The sequence below is a fragment of the Microchirus variegatus genome, assembly GCF_963457635.1.
Source record: "Microchirus variegatus genome assembly, chromosome: 1".
Classification (NCBI taxonomy): Eukaryota; Metazoa; Chordata; class Actinopteri; order Pleuronectiformes; family Soleidae; genus Microchirus; species Microchirus variegatus.
Genome location: NC_139802.1, coordinates 23,553,175 through 23,568,805, shown reverse-complemented (window position 1 = coordinate 23,568,805; position 15,631 = coordinate 23,553,175). Strand labels below are relative to the sequence as shown.

Sequence of the window (15,631 nt, the reverse complement as noted above, 5' to 3'; positions counted from 1 at the left end):
CTTTTTATTCATGTTAATCCAAACATAAAGGCATGAATCACAATTTAAAGGTTGGATAAATTCTGAAAAAACTGTTTTTGGGGACCCCAAAAAAAATATTTTAACCACGACTTACGTAATTAAATACGTTTGCTATTTCATCTCAGAGTTTTTCAAACACTCACTCTCCCACACCAAAGCCCATAGAGAAAATCAGTGATTTTAACATCACAGCACACAGGAGTTCACAGGAGTTGTTGATCCACTGCTGCCTCCATCACTAACTTCAAATAAAATATTATGTTATTTTAGTGAATTCAGCATTTAAAATATTTCATTTAGACTGGTCAGTGACACAAAGTGACCACACGAGGCAGCAGCAGACCAGCAGCTACTGTGTCCCTGTGAGCTAAAATCCCTGATTTTCTCTATAAGCTTTGGTGTGGGAGAGTGGATGTTTTACAAATCTTTCTGTGTTTGATTTAAATACACTATCAGAGGAAATACACATAATTCATCAACATGAGTCACATGTTTGGTCTATTTGAAACAAAAAAAAGTAAAAATATCCAAGTTTGTCGCATGAAATTTAATGTTTTTTAACTCCAATATTCAACAGAACTCATTTACAAAAACATCACAACACGACACGTCAAACAAACAAAACCTTTTTATTACCATTATTATTATTTTAAATACCACTTTGTCTCATTCAACATCGACACGCAATGTTTTTTTTTTCCTCCGGCAGAAAAACAGAGTGAATTCTAAAGTGAAGCTGAAGCAGAAAAATAAAAAATACTGTGTACAAAAATACGACTTCACTGTACAAACGCTGCGTCACACAAAGCTGAATGATTCTATGTGTGTGTGTGTATTTGTCTTGGTGAGACTGTGTGAAATAATACATATCTGAACTAAGGGTGCTTTCACACTTACTGCATTTGGTGCGCACCAACACGTTTGGTGTGCACCAAATGCTGTGATTCAGTTCGTTAGCGTAGGTGTGAATGCAATCTCGGTACTTTGGTGCGCACCAAATCAACCGGTCCAAGACCTGCCTGAAGGGGTGGTCTCGGACTTCTTTATCCGCTCTACTTTGGTGCGGTTCCTCCGATGTGAAAGCAACCAAACCAAATGGGACTAAACGGTCTAGTTTAATGCATTTTGGATATGAGATGAGATACGGGATCACCGGGCACATAAGCGGGGTAGAACGTCAGCGCCACGGTTTTGTAGCCGCCTCTGCCCAGCATCAATCCCCACCAGGCACATTACAGAAGTGCAGCACTGCCTTGCGAGCCAGCCGTATTCAGCGAGCCAGCGATCAGCTCCGGTGACCGCGGCGCTTACGTTCCGTGGCTGTGACATCGGTGAAATCGGGGGTTAGTACGGTTCCGTTGCCGATGGTCTTCGCGGTCTATTTTGGTTCGTTTAGAACTCTGCATATGTGAAAGCAAACCGTACCCACGTCTGTTTGCTACATTGTAACATTCTTCTGACTGGTGCGGACCAAAGCAATCGAACTATAGTGTGAAAGCACCCTCAAAGACAGAAATAGTTTGAATCACATTGATTTATGTCCAGAATATTGTTTATGTTGTTTGACTTCATATTTTCAGCCAGATTAGATTACATTACATTTGTTGATTATTTCTGAATCTCTTTGAACACAAACAGAAAATACTCCATACCACTTTCTTTTTTTCTTATTTAAGTCCGATAACAATCCTACGAGTATTAGGGCAACATGTAAAAAAAACTGTTTTTGAAATAAAGGAAAAATAAAAAACAAAACAGCAAGAATTCTGACTTTTTCTCAGAATTCCGACTTTAATTTCAGAATACCAACTTCTTTTAGAATTCATATTTTAATCTCAAAATTCAGTTTTTCTTCTAATTGAAACTTTAATCTCAGAGTTCCGACTATTAAAATTTCAAATTTAATCTCAGAATTCAGTTTTTTCTTAATTCAGACTTTAATATCAGAATTCTGACTTTAACCTCAAAATTAAAAAAAAATGTAATATGAGAATTTTTATTTACGTTTAACAGTCCGTGCTTAGTATACATATATATTTATTTTGATATATTTGGGTTTCATACGTATCTTTTTCTGATATGTGATCCATGATTTAGACCAGAATTGGACCAATTCCGATAATAATGAGGGATCATTTCTGTAACTTTGGGCTCCAGTGTATTTTGTGTGACCTTGAAAAATAACATTCTTAATGTAAAAAACATGGCAGTTGTTGTACGGAAGTAATAATAAGTTCTAAATAAATAAAAACAACTTTTAATCACTACTCCAATCAAAATGTCAAAGAAGACACAATTTGACATTAAAATCATAATTTTGAACGATCACTTCCTGAAAGAGGGAGATCACATGTTCACATCTTTAATGGCTATGTTTGCATATTTTCTGGTAGTAAATACCAGATTTTGCAAAGTCATATATGTCAAAATTAGAGTTCAGGATGTGCACAAAAGGTCAAAGGTCACACTAAACACTGATTTCTGAAGCCGTTTTGTCCCAATTTTTTTCCCTTTTTTTAATTTAAACGCAAACATTTCCTGTATTTTCTGATTGTATTTCATGAAAAATAAATCTGGACTTCATCCACTGGCCCTGAACAGTACTGTGTTGTATATATATCAGTGGTTCTCTCTGTATTCTGCAGACTTTAATCGGTTAATGTTGTCTTGTATGTGCAGCAGACTATAAACACTCAAGTGTAGACGTCAGAACAAATCAATGAGCAGAGGAGGTCAAACTGTTTCTCGTCAATAGCCGAGGATACAGCCACAGAACCAAGCTACACTCTCATCCTACACTTTTTTTCTTTAAAAGTACCTGAGTACCTGTTCAGAAATCAACAAAAACAACAACAAAACAACAAAACACGCAGTTTCCTAAATACTCAGCCATGTGGTGGATTTACAAAGGTGTGATATGGTTCAAGCGGCTGTGTTAAGTGTAAACAACACCAGGTTCCTCACGTTTTCTAACAGATCTCTTGGTCACTCATGCAACAGAAAGTGTGCACACATTGAGGTCAAAGTGTCTCTCGTGCAAACGTCGAAACAAAGAGTGTCATGCATTTTTCATGAGCGGTCGATACTAAGTCCACTTTTCCACTGACGTCCAAAAAATAAAGATTTAAAAACATGACGAAGATGACGCCGTAAAAACGCAAAGATTCCCCCGGCCAAACGAGATAAAAGCCAAATAAATTCAGCGAGAAAGAAACGTCACTACTTTTATTGTTTTTTTGTACAAAACTCAGCCGCAAACTCCGGATATGTGGCGACCAACAGCAGGACGATGCGTTCACTGTCCACCATGCGTCAAAGAGGATGCCGAAAAACGTTTAAAAAATACCAACAATAGCAGCAAATATTAGAAAAACGTAAATAAATATAAGAAAAGACATTCAGGTGTGGACGGAATTCCACGTGGCACAGATCACGAGAGAAGAAAAAAAAATAAAATAAAAACAGGCTTTTAGAAAACGTTTAGAAGTGAACAGACGGAAATGGCTAAACTACACGACACATCGTAGATTAAAGCATCACCTCGTTCTGGATTAAAGCGAGGAATCCTTCGCCGAGGCCTCAATGCTTCAGGCAACACATTTTAGCTACGCGTCGCGGCTTTTCAAACGGGCCACCAGAGAATCCTCGTCATGAACGAGGGCCGAGGAAAGATCGACTCAAGATGGCAGGTCTGCAAGGTGCGCGAGACGACTCCTGACGTCTCGGGTCTGCGATAAATCGCGGATCAGTCTTTGCTCTCGGCGTGCGTTCTCCTGATGACCGACGAGAAGAAGCTGCGTACCTGCGGTGGACCCATCAACATGGGAGCCTGGTTCTTGTGGACGATCTCAATCTGGGGTGAGGGAGACAAAAGACCGCAGATTTAGTCGCAGTATGACCAAACAGAACTTTCCCGATATGTTTTTTCTTTCTTTTTCGTTCTCCAAAGGGTTTTGCGTTACTTGACGTTGTTTCAAGAAGCGCCTTCATGAACATGAACAGGATTAATCCATCTCTGATTTCTCGGTTATTTTATCGATTCGTCGCTAAATTGTGCTCTCCACTGTTGATGGGACAGAATCCTCCAGAGTGGATATTCATCGACCCGAATATTTACCCTTTCAATTTGATTCGTTGACTTCCTTCGGCCACACTCGAAGGAGACTACGAAGGATACATCTTGCAGATTCTTCATGGCAGACCACATCCCAGAATTATTCGTACACCAGTGGAAGAATTTGCGACATACCAAGAAGTTACTTCTTGTTAGGTCAGACCGTCTCCTTTCAGAACAACTTACTTTTGTGGATTGGGACATTGCTAATGACCTTTCTTCTTCTTCTATGGGGTTCGACGGTAGCTTGCATCCACAATGTCGCAATACTGCTGTCTTCTGGAGTTAGAAAAACACCAACAATACCCGGTCTTGTAACTCTAAAGAGAGTTAACCCCATTGTTACCAAATTTTGATTTGGCATGCATACCATAACTCCTAGACCGTTTGTGTTGTATCTAGAACATTCAAAAGGCCTCAGGACTTCCACGGGAATGACCGTCCACTCACAGACAAGATTCCCTCGGTGCGTTAGCCTGCTTACGACTGTTTTGGCACAACAGCTATCCGTCCAACATCTTCACCTTTTAAAGTGAAAAACAGATGGAGAAGAGACGGGTTCTCTGACATATTTGTCTGGTTTTTGTGTCGTCTAGTACCAGGGTTCTCAAACTGTGGTACGTCCCCTCTTTCCTCAGGTAGTACTTACTTACTTACCTTTTATACATTGGTTTTCACCTGAAAAACTGTTTAAAACTACACTTAAACATTGATAACATTGCTCAGTCAGAGCCGACTTTGTGTTTGCGCCTCAAACAAATGGCTTTAAAAACAACAGAATTATGCCTTTAAGTCACAATAATTTATCCTCTAAAGACGATGACATTGTCGAGCAGCGGCTCATTATCGTTGCTGTTTTCTCCTCAGAATGTCATCAACGACAAATAACGGCTCCACAGTCCGTATGGAGCTCTGTCCTCTGTGTTTGTGTGTGTGTTTGTTTGAGGATCTTAATGTGACATTTGACATTTCAATCAGGACGTTTGTAAAGTACTTTTACCAGTTTAAGATCGTCATCTAAACATCCTGTTTTTACCCGCGGTGACGACGATAATCCCATTTGTTTCAGTTGAAGATTGAAGTGGAACGACAAACATCAACCATCATCAGTGGTTCGTCACATTAATCTCATCGTTCTTCATGCCGTTACAATAAGAGTCAGCGTGGTAATGAGGAGAGGAAACGCTGCCATCTGCGTTAAAGGGACACGCAGAACATTTATTTTACTCGCTAACAATTAGCAGCTTCTTTTCAGACTTTCTTCAATCTTAAAAAACATTTAGGTTAGGTTTTAGGGGCAGAATAAATATAAATAATATTAACCATGAGTTTGTAGAGCTGCAACTAATTATTTTCATAATTTATGTAGATTATTTTCTCGATTCATCCAGAATTTATTTGGTCCAGAAAATGTCGATCAGTGTTTGTCAAACCTGGAAATTATGAAATCATCTATTTGTCACTTGTTGATGTCTGACACTTCTACAGCTGCAATTTTTTTTTTTTTTCAAAAAGTCTAATCTGATCTCATGTAATATGATCTCCTGTAATCTGATCTCCTGTTTATATCAGAGCAGCACAAACACTGAATTAAGTGGAGAATTCTAAGAAAAACTAAGAAAACGATGCACATTTACATTTACACCTGTGAAGAGCTCCACTCACAGCAGATTATGACACTTGAAAAACAATTAGTACAAATGATGAATTATGCATGTTTTTAACTCCTTAGAAAAAAAAAAAAAAAGAAACACTGCATGTGAAAAAGATCTTGTGCGGTTTTCATCTGGACGTGGCCTTAAATTTACTATTTTCCTGAATCATTCCATATGCCAAACTGCCAAAACTTTAAATATATAATAATAATAATAATAACAATAATAACTTAAAAGGTCGTCATAAATATTGTAATTTTTATATATTTTTAACACACACACACACACACACACACCTCTTACTGTCCAGTCTAGATGCTCAGTGGCCCTTTTAGGACGTTTAATTTTGACTTTATTTAGTTATAAAGCGCATTTCAACAACAAGGCATTTCCAAGTAAATATAAACGCATTCTAAAACATTTAAATAGAAAGGAAAATTAAAACGTACAGTTATAGAGGTGCAGCTGTGATGATTGTGGTTGTTTTATTTTAATTATTTAAATGCAACGGAAATCAGCTCAGTTTTCAGGTGAGATTTAAAAAGAATTTGTTTGTTCCAGATTACACATTAAAAACTTAAGTTGTCCTGGAGACAGATCAAACCTGAGCCAGGTGACCTCAGTGAACCAGCAGGTCAGGACATTTACTTTAGGCCTAAAACTAAAAAATAATAGCTGTAAAAAGAAGCAGTGATTTCAGACGACGGTGATTGGCGTGACATGAAAATGCAAATGTTTTGACGGTGTTTATATGTTAATATTCATGCAGACGCAGGAGAACTGAGACTCATTTGCATAGCTGTTGTTAATAATTAGTGGGAGAACAGTGTTTAACAGGTCAAACGCTGAGAAAGATTCACTGCAGCTCTGTCGAGTTTGAGTCTCGACACAAACTCTGGTCAAACGCAGACGTTTCCTCCAGAGCGACTCCTCACTCTGTCACGCACTCTGTTGTGTTTGTGTTTTTATCTGTATGTAAATCCGCGGCAGCTCTTCATCTGCAGCCGCCATGTTTGTAATTAAAGCTAAACACGACGGCAATCAACACAAACTGAGGAGTTTCAATTTGAGCGACTCGTAACGAGAGCAGACACTCGTGCAGGCTACGTGTTTAAGACGGAGACAGCGGGATAATTAAAAGAAGAAGAAGAAGTGGACGGCTCAAATCATTTAGGATTTGCGACATTACTGCAGGAGATGAGTGATAAAAACGTGTATTTTATATTGTGTAATGCAGAGAAAGTTGTTTAGAGACGGAGAAAGGACAGTGTAGAACATACATTTCAGGGTTTTCTGACTAAAATAATAACACATGATCAACACTGAGACATTTACCTAATAAAACATACACTTGCTTAAGTCTACAGTAATTTTGGACGACGTTTGCTGCTTGTTTTAGCATTAATGTTGTCTTTTCTAAGGTTTGTAAAACACTCACTCTGTGCACCAAACCCCATAGAGAAAACCAGCGATTTAACATCACAGTACACAGGAGTTATTGACCCACAGCTGCCTCCATCACTCAGTTCAAACGTGTTTCTGCGTGACTTTTGTGTTTCAATTCATTTGTTCAGATTTACACAAATGACACAAAGTGACAACAGCAGCTCCTGTGTCCCCATGAGCTAAAATCAGCGATTTTCTCTATGGGGTTTGGTGTGGGAGAGTGAGTGGTTTATAAACTTAAATTCCCAGCAGGAAAATCCTATCTAGTTTAAGATAATGTTGCAGAATTAAGCAGTTATAGATTTCATTACGTTATTATTTTTTGTTAATTGGCTAAAAGGAGTTGACAGTGGGGACCGACAGCAAGAAGACCCGGGTTCCTGGGTTCAAACCCTGTTTGCATGTTCTCCCCGTGTGTGCGTGGGTTCTCCGGCTTCCTCCCACAGTCCAAAAACATGCGATATGGGGATAGATGAATTGGGCACTCTAAATTACTCTAAATTTACTGTGTGTGTGGGTGTGTGAGTGAATGGTTGTTTGTCTCTATATGTGGCCCTGTGATGGACTGGCGAACTGGGGTGTACCCCACCCATCGCCCAATGTCAGCTGAGATAGGCACAGCACCCCCCTCTGGTGGAGGATAAAGTGGTAGATGATGGATGGATGGATGGAGTTGTCAGTGATGACAACGTGACCATACCTTATACAACCACACGTCAACGACACAAACACAGAAGAGCTTACAGTGCACGGAGTCTGCATCCAGGGCTCACCGTCGATCTGCATCGGCAGAGACTTACTGGTTCTGCAGGAAACAAACAGAACAGTGTGTTATCGTAGGACGTCTCTGCATAGAGACACACCCCAAAAAATGAACCTAACAATCACGTGAGAGTGAAAACTTTAATAAAAAAAACACACAAATCTAAATTAAAATTTACAACAAAGCATTGGAAGGAAAAAAAACGGTGATTTAAGTTACTTTTTAACACTATCGTCACTCAAAATCACGACGAAACGCAAATACAATTTTGAATTGGTAAACATACTTTAAAAGGAACCCCGGCTATAAAACTTGTAGTTCTTAAAAGATAAATGTTAGTATCAGTTATAATAAATTGATATAAAAAACCTTCTTGATGTCTTCGTTTTTATAAAATTTGTAAAAAATAGTTTAACTCGTAGGTCACCATTGTTGTTTACGTCGCAATGCACTCTGGGTAGTGACGTATAAAGGTTGTACTGGGGGCTTCGGGACCCTGTTGTGACTGTTCAGCATAAACATATCATCTGTTCAGCCTTTTCAATTTGAAGCCGAGCGAAACAAACAGGTGGAGGACAGCACTGACAATGTTTCACAAAACGAGCATCAAAATGAAGCGCAAGAAAGACGGGATGAGGCGAGAGTGGGACAAAACCTGTGGTGTATGTGCGGCAACTGCGTCTCCATATATGGATATACAGTGAAGCGGCGACTGCAGAAGCGGGTTGTCTGCTCAGGAGAGCATCCAGCGTCTCTTGTCTCTGCCGATTTTTAACGCGAATTTCACTCGCTTCACGCGGGCATTTAGGCTCCTTATGTGGGAGAATTGTCGGACAGGCATTTGGTTTAAGTCTCCGTTTGTATCCACCCACTCCTGTGAGGTCTTTTAGCAGCTGTGGGCGACTTTCGATTGGCATTTATCGAAAGGCAACAAGGGAAGTGCTGTGAGTTTACACAGCTTTCCCACTGACAAGAAGAGGAGAAAGGAGTGGGAAGATGCCTGTGGAAGGACACAACTTCCTAAAGATCCGCGGCTGTGTTCTCGACATTTTTCGCCAGAAGCATTTGAGGCTTTTAGTCGACCACAGCTGCTAAAAGACCTCACCGGAGCGGGTGGATACAAACGGAGACTTAAACCAAATGCCTGTCCGACAATTCTCCCACATAAGGAGCCTAAACGCCCGCGTGAAGCGAGTGAAATCCGCGTTAAAAATCGGCAGAGACGAGAGACGCTGGATGCTCTCCTGAGCAGACAACCCGCGTCTGCAGTCGCCGCTTCACTGTATATCCATATATGGAGACGCAGTTGCCGCACGTACACCACAGGTTTTGTCCCACTCTCGCCTCATCCCGTCTTTCTTGCGCTTCATTTTGATGCTCGTTTTGTGAAACATTGTCAGTGCTGTCCTCCTCCTGTATGTTTCGCTCAGGTTCAAATTGAAAAGACTGAACAGATGACATGTTTATGCTGAACAGTCACAACAGGGTCCCGAAGCCCCCAGTACAACCTTTATACGTCACTACCCAGAGTGCATTGCGACGTAAACAACAATGGTGACCTACGAGTTAAACTATTTTTACAAATTTTATAAAAACGAAGACATCAAGAAGGTTTTTTATATCAATTTATTATAACTGATACTAACATTTATCTTTTAAGAACTACAAGTTTTATAGCCGGGGTTCCTTTTAATGCATTTTATTTCAAACATATAGACATATATTGTTAAATATATAGTTTATTTGCTGACCTGATGATGACAGAGGAACACTGGGCCAGTCGTCTTCCAGCGCTCTTCAGGCCGGTGTAGATCTGACCCATCTCCATGGCTCCTTCCAGCCCGACCACCTCCAGCAGCTGGTCAGACAGGTCTAAAGTAACAAAAGAACACATATTTAACATATATTCTGCATCATAAAACCTAAATATCTTTTCAATTTATAAAAATCAAGCCATAAATCTGCCTGCTGCATTTGTAAGGGCTGAAAACTGACGTTCCTTTGTCATCATAATTTAGAAAGGGTTAGGGTTTTTTTTGGCATCGTAGCTGATAAATAAATTAAAAATCAAATCACAAACGTCTCTTTGTCATTAGTTCACACTGTGTTGCATTTCTTCTCGATTTGTCCATATAATACAAGCCAATATCACACATATGGTGATTATAGTTTAACACCTGACATAAACACCTTCAGTCATTTTAACACCAATTCACTTTAAGACCAAATCTACTGCAGAATAATGTTAAATTTAACTATTTTTAGTACTAATAAAATAACACTAAAACAGTTAGATAGGCTGTGAAAATAGTTTGACAATCAACTATTTTGGTGATAAAATGTCACCAAATTCGGTTAAATTAAAGGTTTGATCCAGAGTTGTTCTGGTCCTGATCGGAATTGGTGTGAAATTGACTTTAGCTTTGAAATTTACTGTGAAAACACATTTATTTTAAAACAATAGTTTGTGTTCAAAACAGTTTTTATCTACAATATTCTTCTATTCATCTTAAGAATATAACTTTTACCGTTTAAGAATTTCAATAATTTGCAAAATATTGTCTTTGTATTGTTTTTACATGACTTTTTAAACGTGTATATTCATTTATCTACTTTTTTTCTACATTTGTGAAAACACAACATTCATGAGTGAGGTGATGAATGCAGCACGTATGTTCCACCGTTGCTCTTAAATGTCACTAAATTAAAAATCAATCAAGTACACAAGTAAAAATTACGTCTTAAAGTGAAAAAGAAAAGAATCAAGTGAATCTTCTGCATCTTAATCATGACGGGAAAAAAAACACGAAGCCACAAACAAAACAGCTATTAATTAAACTGCAGCGGCAAATACCACAAAGGCAATCTTGTGATCATATAATTATTAATTTCTCTTGTGGTTTTGCAGCCATGAGCATTGATTCTGTCCCTGCTGGAGGCCCAGAGTCACGCAGGGCCCATCTGTTCCAGCCTCTGACTCTCCATCGACTCGCCCCTCCACAGATTAAGAAGCTGCTGCCTCTCTGTCGTTAACACACACACACACGCAACACACACACACACACACACACACACACACACACACACACACACACACACACACACACACACACTAACACACACACACACACACACACACACACACACACACACACACACACACACACACACACACACACACACACACACCGACTCTCTAATTGAAAAAGTTAGATCCAGATTTGGGCACTCGGTGAGTACGGGAGCGACTTTAGCTCACTCCTAAAGGAGTGTCGTGGCTAACGTTGCCGTGGTTGTGATGTGTTGTCTCCGCCGAGGCTGTGGTGTCCAGCTGTCACCATGGTGATGGACTGTGTGTGTGTGTACATACACAGCAGACCTCGTTCACCCTCCTTTCCTTCACACGTTCATACAAACACACTCACACAGAGTCGCTCTGACACACATGATGGACACACAGCGTCGTCACGGCGATGAGACGTCCTTGTTGCCCCGGAGCGGCAAAGATTCAGTGGAATCAACGGCAGAATCTCACTGTGTTTGAATCTAAAACAAATAAAATACTAATGACTGATTTACATTGTGGAGAATATTTAAAGATGATGATGAGATAAATAAGGTAAAAGTCATCGATAAGTGAAACCATTTACAGATTAGGGGGATTTCATTTAGGAATCAATAATCTGTTCTAAAGTGAAAGATGAACAGACTCGCTAAACCACATCAATCTAAGTGTTTTATGAACCAGTCGATTGTTCGTTTTTTGTTGTTAAAGATCAGCTGAATGAAGTTGCTACGCTGGTACTCACTCACCGCTAGCTTCTTAGCAGCTAGCAGCTAGTTTGTCATCTTAAGAAGGAAGCTGCAAGTTGCTCACAACCTAAGGAAACAGCTGATTATTGTAAAGAAGCTGAGGAACTAGCTGCTTGTTGCTCAGAAGCTTAGATACCAGCCACTAGTTGTTAAGTCTACCTAATTTATTAATAAATTAGGTTCTTATTTCAACAAGGTTGCAAAACTAGCTGCTTGTTGCTACGAAGCTAATTAAGACACCAGATGTCAGTTGTAAAGAAGCTAAGAAATTAGTTGCTAGTTGCAAAGAAGCTGGGAAACTAGCTGCTGATTGCGAAATAGTAGCTGCAAGTTACTAGAGAGGTAATAAACTATAGAACCTAAGGAAATAGCTGCTAACTGTAAAACAGCTGAGACACTAGATGCTAGTTGTTAAGATGCTAAGAAATTAACTACTAATTGCAAAGAAGATGAGAAACTAGAGGTTGGTTGCCGAATAGCTAGCTACAGGTTACTGAAGAGAAGTTACAAAACTAGCTGCTTGTTGTGAAGAAGATACACAACTAGCTGAATGTTGGTAAGAAGCTAAGAAACCAGATGCTAGTTGTTAAGAATCTAGGAAATTAGCTACTAATTGCAACAAAGCTGAGAAACTAGGGCCTGGTTGCCGAATAGCTAGCTACAGGTTACTAAATTTAGAAACAATTTTTAAGAAACTAGCTGATGGTTAATAAGAAGCTAGCAGTGAGTGTTTAAGGATGCTGTGAGTAGGTAACAGTGCAGCAGCTTCATTCAAATGTTAGATAATAATAAAAGACGAGCAGTGGACTGGTTTCTAGCACATTTATGTCCATCTAGTGTGGTCTGTGTATCAATGTATCTTTCACCTAATAAGATAAAAACTACTTGTTGGTGGCTAATAAGCTAGCTGCTAGTCGCTAAGAAGCCAAGAAACAAGTTGGCAGTTGTTAAAAAGCTAAACTGGCTGCTAATTGTAAAAAAGCTGGCTAGTTAGGCCTACTATGAAGAGGTTATTTGCTACTAGCAGCTAGCTTCTTGGTCCTGCTGAAAAAAACAGCTTAGATTGACCAGGCTGGTCAGGCTGGTCTGCCAGCCTGACCAGCCTAAGCTGGTTTAGAGGGGTTTTGGACACTTTAGCTGGTTAAGCTGGTCACAGTGGTCCAGCAAACCATCCCAGCTTAGGCTGGCAGACCAGCCTAAGCTGGGATGGTTTGCTGGTTTAGAGGGGTTTTGGACACTTTAGCTGGTTAAGCTGGTCACAATGGTCCAACTTAGGCTGGTCAGGCTGGCAGACCAGCCTGACCAGCCTAAACTGGGATGTTTGCTGGTTTAGAGGGGTTTTGGACACTAGCTGGTGAAGCTGGTCACAGTGGTCTAGCTGGTCACCATAGCTGCTTAAGCTGGTCACAGTGGTCTAGCTGGTCACCATTGCTGGTTAAGCTGGTCACAGTGGTATAGCTGGTCACCATACCTGGTTAAGCTGGTCACAGTGGTATAGCTGGTCACCATACCTGGTTAAGCTGGTCACAGTGGTCTAGCTGGGCACCATAGCTGCTTAAGCTGGTCATCATTGCTGGTTAAGCTGGTCACAGTGGTATAGCTGGTTAAGCTGGTCAGAGTTTGGTCACGCAAAGCATATATTATGCAATAAACACTTAAACAATACTGGAATCTTGGAAAACATTTATTGAAAATGATCTACAATATAAAATCAAATTCAGCATATTTCAAGTCACTGGAACACAAACAATAAAATAAGTCAACAATCAACACCTGTTGGCCTCAAGAACAGCTTTTAAATTAGAAAAGGTAGTTAGCTCTACCTGCACGCAAGTACTCTTGTCTGAAGGAACTTCACCTGTTTGGACTCCCCTCCTGGCATTTTATAGACTGCGCTCTGTAGGAATTACCACACATGCTTACACTGCTTTGGATATTCAATGTCGAAGATGAAATTGCCTTAGAGCAGACATCAATGGCCTGAATCATGCTCCAAAGCCTCTCCGGCAACAATAGTAATAGCCTGATGGATGGTGATTGTCATTCCCCAGTGTCAGGACATAGGTGTAGGGTCTGGATCTGGCCTCATGAAGATACTCCACCATGTTTGTTCCAGGCTAAAAAAAAAAAGAAACAAAGAAAGAATGCAAGAGAGCAAATGTGAGTGAGTAAGAACCAAATGTCTATCAACTATAGTAGAATTAAAACTAGACATTGTGAGGACCATTTTCCTGGTGCCCACAAGAACAATGAGTCTTTGTTAGGATTACTATTTGGAAAAGATTCAGTGCATTTATAATTCAAAAAGTTGAACTTTAATAGTCTACCTTTCACTGCACATAACAAATATTCCAAACTTTTTTTGTTTAAGTCTTAATGGTTATGGCATATAGCTCACATTACAGAAAACAATTAAAAAAAGGATTCAAACCTGAACTGACCTAAGAAGCCACAAATTAATTGAGGGTCTATCATTACAATAAACATGTTCTGAAAATGTGTGCAGCCCACCTATTGAAAAAAAAAGGAAATTATATTTAATAAGAATTTATACAAAAAAGGAATGCAGTCAACTCCATAACTATCCAAATTATCACTATGAGTAGTGCAGAATCGATATGCTGTGGATGGGGGAAAAAATTGTATTTCTTACCTTTAAATATTACTATAAGCTCTGACAGTTGCCACTCTGTCAGAGTGTTGGTGACAATGCGCGATTGATCTGAAACAAACACAAAAAGAAATTGTTTGCTCCATAAAATGACAGAAAAGTGTTTGTCAAACCTGGAAATGACGATGCTCTAAAATTTCTTGTTTTTTTCCACAAGCCTAAACAATTCAGTTTTAATGATTTATTTGTTATGTGGAGCAAAGAAACAAAGTAAATATCCACATTTAAGAAGCTAAAACAATCAGAAATCTTGTTTTAATAATGAAAAAAGCTTCAAACCGATTCATCGATTATCAAAATAGTTGACGATTAATTTAGCAATCGATTGTTTCAGCTCTATATTAACTATTCAGATATCACCATGCAAAAAGCAATGCATTCAAGCAGCAGAATGTAATCCAATGTGAAGATAACTAGCTTGTTTGTGGGTGAAAGAAACCAATCCTCCCTCTCGCCCTATACATACATATATATATGTATATGTATATATATATATATATATATATATATATATGTATATATATATATATATATATACATACATATATATATATATGTAAATATATATATATATATATGTATATGTATATATAAATGTATATGTATATATAAATGTATGTAATATACACATACATACATAATATACAGCCTTCCCAACACTGCGCTTAGTCTGCCATCAACGCCGAAACATACCCCTTGTATGTGTATATATATATATATATACATATGTATATATATATACATATATATACACATATGTATATATATATACACATATGTATATATATATATATACATATGCATATATATATACACATATGTATATATATATATATGTAATATACACATACATACTATACAGCACCGCGATTAGTCTGCCATCAACGCCGAAACCCCCCCCCCCGACGAAATCCATCTCCGTCCGAACTCACCTCTAAACTGTATGTGTGTGTGTGCGTGTGTGTCTGTGCGTGTGTGTGCGTATGTGTATGTGTGTGTGCGTGTGTCTGTGTACGTGTGTGTACGTGTAGGTGATAAATTGCATACATAAATAAAAAAGTAAATTGAGTTAACGCTACATGACTTCGGGATATTTAGCCCGCGACGTGAGAGACGTACCGGTGGAGACTATAGCTTGTGAGCTTCCA

The 15,631-nt window shown here is 39.0% G+C and overlaps 1 protein-coding gene across 2 annotated transcripts in view; it reads right to left on the bottom strand.

Moving 5' to 3' along the window:
- Positions 1-3,766: 3,766 nt before the first annotated feature.
- dgkb (diacylglycerol kinase, beta) overlaps positions 3,767-15,631 on the bottom strand; it is a gene marked incomplete at both ends in the record, with an annotated part of 96,624 nt that continues 84,759 nt past the window's right edge. For both annotated transcript variants that reach the window (XM_083898993.1, XM_083898994.1), the window contains 3 exons: positions 3,767-3,874; positions 7,981-8,041; positions 9,751-9,871. In XM_083898993.1, coding sequence (XP_083755119.1) covers positions 3,767-3,874; positions 7,981-8,041; positions 9,751-9,871 — 290 coding nt within the window. The remainder of the gene's footprint in view (positions 3,875-7,980; positions 8,042-9,750; positions 9,872-15,631) is intronic.